This window comes from Manacus vitellinus, unplaced genomic scaffold (genome assembly GCF_001715985.3).
Source record: "Manacus vitellinus isolate BGI_N305 unplaced genomic scaffold, ASM171598v3 scaffold_38_pilon, whole genome shotgun sequence".
In the NCBI taxonomy this organism is placed as follows: domain Eukaryota; kingdom Metazoa; phylum Chordata; class Aves; order Passeriformes; family Pipridae; genus Manacus; species Manacus vitellinus.
Genome location: NW_021940526.1, coordinates 3,113,192 through 3,127,050, shown reverse-complemented (window position 1 = coordinate 3,127,050; position 13,859 = coordinate 3,113,192). Strand labels below are relative to the sequence as shown.

Genomic DNA, 13,859 nt, shown 5'->3' with positions numbered 1-13,859 from the left:
ATACATCAGTACATAAATTTGAATCAGGTCCCAACTTTTTGTCATTGTTAAAACTCAGCCTCAAAACTTTCCTGACCCTTGGAAGTACAAAGGCCAAAATACCGAGCTGTCATTTCTGGAAAATGGAAAATGAGGGATAGTAGCTCTGTCTCTGCTGTTAAATTTCTGCCAGGCTCTGGATGGATTTTTTTTTTCATTAGCTTATGTAAAAAAAGAATGGATCTGTCACTAAATTGGCTCATCATTTGAGGAGAGCCAATGCACATCTCTGCTAATAGTAAAGAGGAAGCCAGATTCATGTTGTTAATGAGTTAGGAAATATTTTGGAATAGCCTTCGTTGTTACAGGGGATTACAGAACCACAACTACTTGAAAAGATTTTCAAAGAAACTTCTAAGGCTTTGATCTTTATTCAGAGTGTGCTTGCTTCCTAGTGTAAAAACATCCATTTTTAACAGGATATTAACAGAAGGACTGACTGCTCAGTAATTTTCCAGGCAGACTCTTCAGTGAGGCTCCATCCTGCAGAGGCTTTCTGACATGGAGAGCCACAGTCAGTGGCAAGGTAAACTTCAAAGTGCAGCAGAGGCTTTTACCAGTGGGATTATTTTTGAGCTAATGATGGCTCGCTTCTAAACCTCCATGCAGTTCCCTGGCAATTATCAATGACATGGAAATTACAGTGAGCCTGTACTTTAGGAAAGATGCCTCCTCAAGATACACAGACCTCAGTGTGCCAGAGGAGCTCTTATTACTCAAAACTTGAGAGTCGGGGCTGAGTAGGAAGGGCAGAGCAGGGTATGGCAGGGAAAGGAGGAGTAGCACAGTGATGCCACTGGAGAGAGACAGAGAAATAGATTATTTATTTCCTTCCCCATTGTCGTATTTGAGAAGAAATCTCTGTGCTCAGAGGGACTTTTCTGTGATACTGACGGGCCCTGTTAGAGATGTCTTGCCAAGAGTCAGGCACAGGCAACACTGTAATTCTCTCTCAGCAAGGTGGATGGAGAGACTGGAGAGCCCTTTGTTAAACTGAATTCAGAGTTCAGTTTAGTCAAGGATCCACCACCTTTTTTTCGGATCAGCTCCTGAGCCCTCACACAGGAGGCCTTAAGCGCCTGAAAGTTTCTTTTCTTGTCCCTCCTCTTCCAAAAATAGCCAGAATCTCTCACTTTGCAGGACAGCACTACTTTTAGGCAAAACACATTATATGTAGAGTGGTCCTGTGAATTCCAGGCCCCCCCTGGGGGGGACATCCTGCTCGGCTGCCATGGTGCTGCACAGCTCCGAGTCCCCTGTCCTCCGCTCCTCCCAGGATTTGAAATATTTCTGGAATATACTGTTGCTGTTCTAACCTCAAGATGTCATTTAAAAGGAGTTTCCAAGGGACTGTTATGACCTCTTGAGATGAGAGTTACAATACTGCTGCTCTTCCAAAGCCTGTGCTGTTGGACAGTCAGCTGCCTGTTCACAGGCTGCCTTGGAGGCATCTTGGAAGTGGAAAAAATCGCTTGTTAAAAGATAATGGATGCACTGATTTTTTTGCTCTTGTTTGTTTTGCAGACAGTGTCCAAAATATGGACAGCACTTTAAAAAAGGACCAGTTAAGAAGCTCTGTTTGAGCTCTGTCACTCCAGTTATTTACCTTGGATCCATTCCAATAAAACAGGGGCAGTATCTGCTGATAGATGAGGCTTCAGTGAAGTTTCTCTGGATTTATTGCATTGAAACTGATGAAAATGAGAATTCTCCTTTGCTTACAGTGAAGCTAACTTACTCTAGTGATGATGAAAAGGAGCAGAAGCTAGCCTTAAAATGTTATATATGCTCAAAGAAAGGGGATTTTTTTCCCCATTCATACCAGCTCAAATTATCTTTATTCATATGCATCATGAGATGCATAGGTCACATATTTATGGAGTCATCAAAGAACCACTTGACAGCTTAAGAAAGCATTTTATCCACAAAAGGAAACTATTACATGACATAGTGATCAGAAAGAAGAGTAATTCCAAGTATACAGGTTGCCAGACACAGAGCAGGGCTTTGCATGAGAATAAACAGCTGTACTTTTGGAGGAACGGGAAACAAGAGTTCCTGTGGAGAAAATCCTCCCATAGAATTCACTATAAGCTATAACATGGGTAGCGCTGATGGGCACCTCATCACTCAAACATTTACTTTTTAATTAGCTCTTGGACTTGGAATAAATGCTGGTTTACTGCACAGAAAGTAAATACAGGTTTCTTTGTGAGAGCGTTAAAATCCAAGAGCCCAGGTCCCAGGTTTCCTTGCAGTCCCATTGGTTTAATTGAGGTTGCAGTTAATAAAGGTGGAGACAAAGATTGATGAAGGCCCTAAGGTTGCAGTCTAGTGCCTTGAGACAGCAGGTATGAAAGGGACTCATTTATATGGGGACTTGTTGTACCTCGGGGAGGTGGTGCAAATCACCTCTGCTTTAATAGGAAGAGACAGCGAGCTGAAACATGGCAGATAAGGGGGAAGCTGAGGAGGGAGTGTATGTATAAGGCAAGATAACACACTCTCTGGTTTCTGGACTCCTTGGCTTGTGACATGCCTCGAGTGTTACTGATTTTTTTCAAGCCTGTCTTGGGACAATTTCTGAGGGAGAATATCTGGGCTGTGCAACCTGTTGCCACAGGAAGGCAGGCAGGGGTGGCAGCAGTGGGTCAGTCAAAATACAGCTGCTCCTGGACAAGTGCCCCTGCCGGATCTTTGTGGGGTGGGAAGAGCTGCTTGGTGTGTTTGACCTTGTGTGGAGGACTAGGGGAGAAAAGGGGTGAGAGGGGGGGCTGGCAGAGAGCAAGTCCTGGAATTGGTGTCCTTGTGTCTCTCACAGACTGAAAAGTAACCATTGTTTGAAAATGCAGTGGTGGGCTCACACTGAGTGGAGACGTCCTTGTCTGAGGACAGGGATCACTAATGGGAGCTTTCCTGGCAGCATAAAGACATTTCCCACCCTGGCTGTTGTTACCCAGTGCAGGGCAGTTCCTTGGGCCAGCTCCTACACCCAGTGCCCTCAGGCTTCCCTTAATGATTCCACACTCCAGTGTCTTCTGAGATACAACCTCAGCTACCTGGACAGTTTCATTTCAGGCTCAGTTTGTTGTCCTTGAGCAGCTTTGTTAAGCCCAAATGTTAAAGTGGTGGCACGTCCCTTTGTGCACTTGCTTGATGTCTCTGGGAGAAAAAGAAAAGGGGAGCGTTTGGTGCTCTCTGCACATGTAGAGTTAACTCCTTTCCCAGGCCTGGACAAACGGCTGCCCAAGAAACTGCTGTTCCCAGCTGCTTTCTTTGGGCCATTCTCCCAGACAGCAGAGATGGGCATATCAGTTTTGGAAAGGTCCTGCAGAGGAGTCCCACATTGCCACCTGAAGTCCCCATCCCCAGCCAAGTGCTGCAGAAGGACTGTGCCCATGGGGCATGAGGGCAGCTGAGCAGCGGTTACTCCTTTGCCTTCCCAGCAGAAATCTGCCCAGTGGAGGGAATAACATGGTCCTTAATAAGAAACTCCTACTGCTTCCAATTAAACAAAAATTGCTGCCTATAAATCACTTGATCCCTGAGCTCTGTTCCTCAATTTCACTCTCCCTGTTATTGAGCCTCCATCTGCTTTTAACAAGTTCTTGCTGCTCATGTGTCTTTTAATGCTACATCCCTCCAGAATGGCTTTCTAATTAAGTAAGCTCTGAAAATGAAAAGCAGAGGAACAGCAGCTTTCCTGCTCTCTGTACCCTTAATCTGGGAGTCCTCTATGTGCTATTTTGGAAGCTAAATTGAGGTCGCTGACATTACGCATATTTGTTGTCTGATGCAGGCTTAAAAGCCCCAAATCCTCTATTTAAAATTATCTTTAGGCTCATGGGTCAAACATTTGCAGGAAGAAAAATAAGTATTTGTAGCTTTAGCACATTTAGAGAAAGAGGGGAGGAGTGAGAAAGGGGCCCCAATCTCTGACCAGTATTTCTGTTGCAGTGTGCTTTCACTGGCCAGTGAAAAGATGAGTGTTACTGGTGTTAACAAAATAAACATTTCCAATGACATGGGATAAGGAAAACGGGAGTTTTCCCAAACAGAAATTCCCTGTAGAGGTTGCAGCCCCCCTTTTGTTAGGAATTGTGTAGTGACCAGTTACTGCCTCTTGCCAAAATACATTGTGCTGAAATTGCACAGAAGAAATTAATGTGGATGAGTTTCTCATCAGTAAGACAAAAAGAACAGGTACTGTTTATGTGGAATTAAATGTTATCCTGCATGTGGGCAGTGCCATGGCAGTTATGGATACAAATTAGTATCACATTTCAACTGGTGAATAAATGCAAGAACCAAATACCAAGAAAAAGGCATTTTTAAAAAAATATTTTGCTGCCCTCTGCCTCAAGGGGAAATGACACAACTTTGAAATGTCTCACATTTGGAATCTCAACTCGAAAACTGTGAAAAGCCTTTTTAAAAACTTAAGAATAAAGAGTTTGCTGTTGGAAATTGTCAGAGACTGTTGGAGATACCAAACTGTTCAGTCCTCAGAGGGCATTTTTACCTGGGTTGGTGAGCCAGGACATTTGGATAATTTTCCTTTCGTAATTCACTGCATCATTCGGGGAAAGAAAGTGATTGGGGAAACAAAATAAGGTAGATTTAAAAGGAGAGATAACAGAAACACAAACCTCAAAAAACTGGCTTTACAAAAAAATTCCCAGTGGAATGGAAAATCTGAGGCTTAAAAAAGTGACTTATTTGGAGTCATATCAAATTTTGGGAGAGGAAGAGCTTCATCAAAACGAATATGGCCACACTTAATGTTTTTGATTCAACAAAATGGCGTTTTAGTGGGGTTTTTTCCCCCAAAATGTGTAACCAATTGTATTTCACACATAACTTCCTCAAAACATTTTTGGTTGAAGATTAATTATTTAGATGCTTCTTAAGTGTTGACCCTTACGTTATTTTTGAGTTGAAAAAATATTTTTAAAAAACATGTGAGCTGGAACGAATCCCAGCCCGTGTGGAAGCGCGGTGGGTTTGCGTCAGAAAACTGCCTCTGGCAATGGGATCTTACATCAGGAGAACGATGCACACCAAGCGTGTGGCATCTCCAGCTGCTCGGGGAAGGAAGAGAGGGGAAAATTGTTTGGAAAAGCGCTTGCATTACTAACTTCCCAAACGCCCCTTTCAAGGTCCAACGGGAAGGAGCAGCGACGTTCCCATTAATGACTTCAAAGGTGTCGCAGGAAGGGAGGTGGGTTGGACATGTTTTGCCCCAGAGTTTCCCTTTCCCTTGGGCTGCCGGAGTGGGAGGAGGAGGTGAGGTGGAAGCAGGGCTGTGTATCCACCAGCTGTGTATCCACCTCTTGTCTTCGAGCCCTCCTGGTGACTCGTGTTGGCAGCACACTGAGTTTTCCACGTGATTGTTTTATTTTTGTTCTTGGTGGAAACAGAAGTTCATTAGATCATGGTGCAAGTATGTGAAAGTCTACAGGGGCTTGATCAGGATCATCTAAAACCACAACCTCTGCCTCTGTAATTCTTTATTGATCATAGTTACTGGTTTTAGTGCTGTGTTCTGCTGTTCAGTTGTTAGTTTTAACAATAACAGCCAGGTTATTGTTGTAATTTAAATGTAAATAGTTTTAATAATCTCATCCGTCTCCTTTTCTGAGTGCTTTTTCCCTGCTTTAAGCTGAACAACCATAGTGATTTTCCCCTCCCACATTCCAAGGAAGGGTTGCGAGGCCTTTTCCTGAGTGATGACCCTTTTTGGAGAGCAGTTGTGGTGGAGGATGCCGAAGAGCCCTTTGAACTGGGAGGGAGTGTGAGCAGATCAGCTGGGCAGCTGGCTGGCTGCCAGGAGCTCTGGAGTGTAAAACCCTGCTCCTGGTCTGTCCCTGGAGCTCCCAGGAGCTGGGGGCTGTGCTGGTTCTACTCAAGGTGCAGGTGATGGCATTTGCCCGGGGCACGAGGGGGCACTGCCAAACTTCTGCCTGGGCTCAAAGGGATCCCTCGGGCATGGTTTCCCTGAGGAGCCCCTTGTGGGGTGCAGCTAATGGAGGCAGGGCAGGCACAATCAAATCCTCACCATATCCAGTGGGAGATCCATGGAGACCCAGTGGTCTCCGGCCTGTTCCAAGCCTGTGCTGGTCTGTCTAGTTTGATAAGTGATCATGTAAACGGAGTGGGGAGAACCCTTCCAAACTGGCACCTTGAACTGGTAGGTTTGATCTCTACCTACTTTAATTTCTTCTGCACTTTGCAGATAATAAAACTGATATTTACCCAGGTTTTGCAAAGCTGATGTGAGCATCAGCTGATGATCTTTAACTAGCACTGTTGGGTAAAAAGATAACGGGTAGGTAGATAGAAGCACACACTCAGGAGTTAGAGCTTCTGGCCACAGCTGTCAGCAGTGACTGACACGTTCATCTCCTGTCCCCAAGGACCCCACTTAATGACGGCTCCGAATTTTAAAGTATTAACTCGTTGCCTGTAAGTAAAGTCCACAGGAGTGAGATTTACCTGAACAAGAAATACTGTGGCCAACTGCTCGTGGGATCCTGAAACAGAGTGGAGGTGACATTAATGAGTTGTTTTTGCTGGGGGTTAAAGGGAGGGCAGAGGATCTATAAGAGGGCAGACAGTGAGATAACTGAAGGAAGGAGGCTGTTGTGTGTTAATGAGGACAGTGGTCCAGATAACGATCTGCCCGTCTAATCATCAGTCTCAACTCCCCCCCTTGTCTGACTCCAAAATCCTAAAAGCAAGTGTAGGTCACCTTGTTTAGTATCTAGAGAACAGAGAAATTGGGGTAGGTGGACTAGTGAGGGGAAGCAACCCAAGGGGACAGCAAACTGAGCAGTAAGGCCACGCCAGGCTGGAGCCTGGTGGTGCTGGTTGTGCAGAGAGGTTTTGACTTACACACACACTAACGTGGCACTCTGTCTCGCTGTCAGCGAGCCAAATAACAGATGTGTGTGACTGCTGCTGCTGCTGCTGGGAGGGCAGCTTTCCACTCATTTCCATGAACTGTAATGTCCCTGTAAAGCCACAGAATATATAGAAGGGCATTGAGGTTTTTAAAAGAAAGACAGCTGGATTCTTTTGGGCCAGCTGGTTTTAAGCAGGCAATTTGTTTCTTTAACCTTGACCCTCAGCCGTTTGCCAGTGTTGTGCCAGGAGCTGATGGTTTGAGGAGGAACATAGTCAAGGCACTGTGGGAGTGCCCTGGGTTTGGGAGCCCCAGGCTCCCTGAGGAAGTGAGGGCTCAGGTCTGGCAGTGGGATGGCTTGTTGTGCCCAGGCTCACCCCTTGTTGCAGGTGGAGTCCTGTGTGATAGCCTTGGGGTCAGGGAATGAATGGGATCTGAGGGGCTTGTCAGAAACTGAGCAAGGGGAAGTGACAGTGCCTTTGAAATCAAAAAGAAAACTAATTTTTACCCACTGTTGCAGTTTTAATCAACCCTCCTTGTCTACTGTCTGCTCCTTCTCAACTAAATTCACCCTTCTCGTGATTAGATATCTATATAGACTGTCTCTAGAGACACTGAAGAGAGAAAGGTAGTTCCAGATTTGTGTCATTCCTATTAAACGCTCGACTTAGGGGGGATTATCCACTGGAGGCGCTTTAGGAGGTGAATATTAGACACAATTGTTACCTAACAACATGCTTATGGTTGCACTGGGTTCAGATAACGTTCAGTTTCTGAGGGATTTCAAATATTTCTATTGCTCTTAAACCTAATTAAGCAAATCAAGGTTCTGAAGGAAGTTGAGAGCCAGGAGACTTTCCCTGACTTACAGTTTTACACACCTCCTTCTATTCCTGAGGTGCCCAAAACTCACAAATTCCTCGTGTGACAGTGAGATGAGGAAATGCAGCAGCCCATCTCTGGTTTGGACAGTTCTCTGTAAGGAAATTCATGCTCTTTTAAAAAGCTCTGTATTCCAGCGCTCTGGAGCCTTTTCCACGATTCCTAGATCTATAAAAACTCCTGTACCCAGAGCTGCCTCTCCCTGCAGGAGCCTCTGGCTTTGTGGGGTGCTCAGCCAGGGCAGCTCAGAGGGTTCAGAGGTTCCTGAGCATGGGAAGGCAGCAGCACTTGGGGTGTGTGGTACAGCGAGCTGGAGCCTCTGCCAGCACTGCTGTTGCAGAGTCATCCAGGGAATGCTTTGTTCCACGACTGGCATAAATCTCCCTCTAACTGCGATAACATCTTTGGGTAATTGTCACAAATACACAGAAGGACTCTCGTTCCCCTCCCTCCTCCCTGCTGTTTGTTAAACAAGGCCGGTATTTAACCATGAACTGTGACCCAAAGCACAGTCGCACCGCAGAGGTAGAGCTTTTTCCCTAGGGTTTAATCCTTGGATTTGCAGTGTGACCCACGCCAGTGCCGTGCTGCCATCACTCTGACCAGCGTGGATGTGGTCTCTCAGGGGCTGAGGAGCTCCCCGGGCTGCAGGGGATGAGCTGGGCAGGGAGGGATGATGATCATTAGGGAGTTTTCCCTGCCAGCCACGCTAGGGCACTGTTCCCTCTGGTAAAGCCTGTACTTGTGGAACTGATAGCACAATGCAGACAAAGAGAGGATCCCTTCAAAAATTTGTATCTAGACATAAAGCCAGAAAACAAAAGAAGAAGGATGTTGTGGTAGTGGCTAACAGTTGACAGAATTATGTATTTTGGAGGCAGGATGTATTTTAATGAAGCCGTTTGTGCCTCAGACTTGGGTTTTATCTGAGGTGCAGAACCGAGGCCAGAACATCAGGAAAATTGCCAGAAACAAGGCAGGAAAAGAGCATTAGCAGGGAAACCAAAAGGAAAAGGCAGATCTTAGATCCTGAGGAAGAAAAGCTGCAGAATTTGTCTAATTAAGGAATGTAGAACTAGACCGGGTGAGCTGAGGACATTGATTTGCACATCAGGAGAAAGGAGAAGAGGCCTCACAAAAATAAAGTCAGAGATGCAGGATGAAAACCAGGACAGAAGCATGGGGAATGGGATTGGAAGGGCTCAGAGGGAGGGGTAGTGGTAAAGTCACATGCTGTGGACAGGTCAAGGATGGTAAAGACTAGTATAGGTCCTGATGCTCAAGTGAAAATTTGTATTGCCTGGTGAGAGCCGTTGCAGTGGGGTGAAGGAGACCTGGAACTACGTAGGAGGGACTCAAGCACAGAGCTGAAGGATCAGAGTTCATAGCACCTTTATCCTGGAAATCCTGGAAAAATACATAGCTGAGAATACAATTACCTAAGGAATTATTGCAAAACTGCTGCAGCTACAGTTAGCAGAACCTGACTCCCTCTTTTTAAGAAGGTGGGTAGATGGATGGATGGATGGATGGAGCGGATTTGGCTTTGGAACTCACCCCTTTTGCTTCCTGCTGTGCTCATATTGGTCATGATGAAAAAATTGGCTTTGTCTTCAGTGGAAACCTTCGTACACATTAATGTTTTTTAAATCATGGATCGTGCAGATCCTAATATGGGCACTAAAAACAAAGGCTGTACAAATAAATACTGGGAAAGGACCCACTGCTTCCTGAAGACCGATAGCCAGATTTCTTTCTGCATGCCTGTTGCATCCTGTTGATGATCCGACACTTTTTCCCCAGTAATGTCCAAGACACATACTGCATTAATCAGATAATGTAACTTTCCATGATCCAGCCCTAAGAAATGTAATTTAAACTTGTTTTCCCTCCCTCTTGGACTCCCTGTGACAACTGACTTTTTCCTAATGGTTTCTCCTACCCAAGAAATCTGGCAAAAGTTGTTATATTGTTCTGAGAGCAACGTTTGTGGTGTGATTAATGTGTGATTAACTACCTGGAGCTTAATAAAGGCCTTGCTCTTTCCAAGGCTTATCCGTGATCCATACTGCACTTGAACTGGGTCTTGTGAAAGCCAGTGGGAGTATGGACACCAGTACAGTTAAATCCACATAAGTTTGAAGGATTTGGGTACCCAAGGGTGGTACCCAAAACCAGCCTTACGCACAAACGACCGCACGTTTCCTTAGCTTTGCAATGACTGCATGGAAATTAATGGGAGCTCTGGATGCTTGGTGCTAATATAAAAAAACAAAAAGGAATATAATCTTGAGTAGTGCAATGATGTGTTATTAATTATATCCCACTCCCTCCTGGTGTGGTACTTTCCCCATACCGTAGCACTGGTCACATCAGACACACCTGAAGGCAGCTTGTCTCTTTTGTTGTAGTTGCAGGTGGAACTTGATCAGGAATATCAAGACAAATTCAAAAGACTGCCTTTGGAAATTCTGGAGTTCGTACAGGAAGCCATGAAAGGGAAAATCAGTGAAGATGGAGACCACAGTTCTGCCCCCTCTTCCCTGGCATCCGACAGTGGAAAATCCAATCATAAACCTCCGCAAAGCGAAGAGGAATTGGAAGAAGATAATCCAGAGAAAGTGTTTGATACTACTTTTTAACTGCCCCAGAAACAATATGGGTGTGCCAGGGCACACCACTCCCAGCTGCCCGGCTCCGCTCTCCCGGGGGGAGCTGCCGCCGCAGCGCTTCGGGAGGCAGGAGGAATCTGCATTCGAGTGCACATTTCCCCAAAGGAACACTTTATGAAAAGTATCGTGCAAAGGTCTTCATTCTCATTCTTCATCTGATTGTTATTCTGAAGCGTAGTGCAGTTGCAATGGGAAAATTAATATGTTAACCACCCTCTCCTCTTTATTTTTCTTTTGGTTTTTTTGGCCCAGTTTACAATGGGTAATTTTCTGGCCATGTTCACTGTTAAGAATGTTTAATGAAGACCAGTGTATTGTACAGAGACAAATGTGTGCAGATTTCCTTTTGAAGTGCCAGTGCAAAGTGCTCCAAACTAATAGAGATCCCGAAGAATATTATAACAGTACTTAATTATATTTGTTTCCTTCTTTATAACTGCACCTTGACAGCTGTACCATCATTTTACATTTGCACTGAAACATTTAATCCTTTTTAGCTTTGCAAGCACTGGTGGCTTGCTGTCTTGATATTGTTGTGTTTATCACATGGAGAGACATGTATTTGCTGCTGAAAATCCTTGGAACTGTGGGGAGAAGAGGAAAACGGAGAGAAGAACTCTGCGTGGAGGTTGTCGGTGTCTGTGTACCTCTGTGTTTGTTACACTGTGTGAGTGCATATATGTTTGTATATATATATATATAGCTATATGTGCACACACATCTGTCTATATACACACACACAGCATGTTTCTATTTGAAGTTGATGTGGTCTCCTGGCCAAATGAAATGTTTCAGGGATGCGTGAGTAGAGCGAATCTTTCTGAAAGCCGACATCTGGGTTATACTGCTATAGAATAATCATTGGATCATAGAATTCTTTTTGTGGTGTTAGTGTTGTAAATCAAAGTAGTTTTAGAATATAAATTTGATATATATTTTGCAGACTCAGAAGTATTGATTTTAAGTATCATATTTTAAGCTTACTGAATTTGATAGGATTATGAAATGTTTAGGACTACAGTATTTGAAATCTTAACAGAATCTTCCATTATTTTTAAGACTGAGGTTCAGTTTTACTGAGGTCTGAAATTTAAAAGCAAAATATAAAAAACCTGATCACTGTTATTTAAAAATGTATATTAATCCGTTAACTGACTTGTTAAAATAAGAACAATCAAGGTGAGTGTACTGTATGATAATGTGTGAGAGAAGTAACAGCACATTCTGAGAAACTTATACCAGGCAACAGAGAGACATTGTGAAAGTCAGGATATTTGAAAAGGTAAGGAAATGCTGTTCTCTGGATTCCCATACTGACAGGAACAGGAATTACGAGACGTGTCAGACAGATTCTTATTTGTACCCAAGCCAATGCAGTCCTTCCCCTCGGCCTTAGGGCAAAGGAGAAACCAGCTCAGAAGACACAGATTTGCCTCAAGACGCTTGATCCTGCAAACTCATGTTTTCCTGGGCACCCCTGGGCTCAGGAATTGTTTGGGGAGGAACGTTCACACTCACGTTTGCAAGATCGGGGCCTTACTTAGTATTGAAAAGCAATCGGAGAAAGCAATCGATTACATGGGGAGGCATTTTAACACAGTGTAACAGTTTAGTTACCTTACTTCCAATTCCCTCAGGATTTTAGTACTTAAACTAACTTATTTTATTTAAATTTAAGCAATAAAATACAAATCAAGCTTAAGTTTTCAGTTAAATAATGGTGTATATATATATAAGTTCAAATCTTGGAAAACAAACAGTATTTTGGTGTTTCTTTTAAACTCAAGAGCAGAAAGAAAGAAAAATTGCACATTGTTTGGAGATCGTATTTTGAATTAAACTGCTCTGGTTTATGATGATGAAATCAGTGCACATGAAATTCAAAAATCTGACTTTCATCTTAAAGCTAGGAAAGGTGAATCCTCTGTTAATCCTTGTTTTGCACTTTGAAATCAATCTTAATCACTCATTGAAAACGTAGAGAGTCGAGATGTAATGCTGCATTTTATAAAGTACAAATGACATATTGCCTAAATTATTAAAAGAGTAAACTGATAGCAGTGTTCACACTAAAACTGAAGGTTATTGCATTATAGAAACAGTTGTACAGAACAGGCTTCGTGGTAAAATCTTGGCTCCTTTGAATCCCAGTGCTACGTTCCCGTGGACTTCAGCGGAGCCAGGACCTCACCACAGCCTTCAAAGAAACTCGGGCAGTTAACCTTTTCTTTATATTTAAAAATAAAATAAATATGGATTGAGTAACCTCTCAGCTGTAGTCATTTTACAGTACGTTTGTATTTGACCATTTCCTGTACTCACATTTTTTATATCTGTACAGTGCCACTTTCTGCAGGTGTAGGGTAGTGTGTAATCCTGTACATCTTGCATTGTTCAAACTATTTCAGTGAAACAGATATCATTTAATATTGATATTACTTGAACTAGAGTAAGATAATGAAAAAAAAAGGGTCTTTATGATGTGCAAGTCTTGTGCCTTTTATGTATTTGCCTTGTTCCGTGTTGAATGTGTGGAAATGCTGTATTGTGGACTTTTCTGCTGTATAGAATAGAGCTGTCTATATTAAACTAGGTCGTGCACTTCAGATATCTTTACACTACTGAAAATAGCTTGGGTTTGGCAGTATAAACAGGATTTTAAAAATTCTTATGAAGGCCAGACATTTTAGATTTAACATGTTCATAATTATGTTAATTAATGCTCATGTATTAGCTAAATATTCACTGAAAGATAACTAAAGGGACATCATTGCTTGCCTTTCTTTGAAATCAGTGTTGCTCTTGTACATTGTATTAATAGTGTCTGTGATTGATTAGTCCTTGATGATTTGCTTTCAAACTAGGATGAAATATTCCAGTTAACATGTACATATTTTTTCGGTTCCTCGATCTATGATTGTTTCGGAGGCATAATTCACATTTTTGTAAAAATTCTATGCAATTTTGTGGCATGATGTTTCTTCCACTTGTAATTTTATGTGCTTACATTACAGATCCAAAGGACAAATAAAAATTTCTTAACACAAGACGGGTTTTCTCTGTTCCTTGGCTCAGGAGCCTCAGTTGACTCAGGAGACCTTACCCTGACCCGTTTGTTCCCGGGAGGGCCAATGCCACAAGAAGTCAGTGAAATCTCCCTGCAGGCTCTTGTGTTCACAGCAAGAACAAGAAATTTCACATGCCTGTGCTTCCATCCCCTGCCCCTCCCAGCAAAATGTGTGTTTGCTGGTACTCTGGAACAATGGGAAACAAAGTGCACAGGAGCCAAGGAACTGGTAAGAAAATTTATCGGTTTACAGGGCAGGCTTTTGTAGAACAGCTGGGGCATGATTTTCAGCCAT

General features: G+C 43.3%; 1 protein-coding gene across 1 annotated transcript in view; it reads left to right on the top strand.

Annotated features, from left to right (window-relative positions):
* PLCB1 (phospholipase C beta 1) overlaps positions 1–13,544 on the top strand; it is a gene marked incomplete at its 5' end in the record, with an annotated part of 333,313 nt that extends 319,769 nt beyond the window's left edge. Inside the window, one exon of the mRNA XM_018077472.2 lies at positions 10,237–13,544. Within this exon, the coding sequence (XP_017932961.2) occupies positions 10,237–10,467 (231 nt within the window). The remainder of the gene's footprint in view (positions 1–10,236) is intronic.
* Between the last annotated feature and the right edge of the window lie 315 nt (positions 13,545–13,859).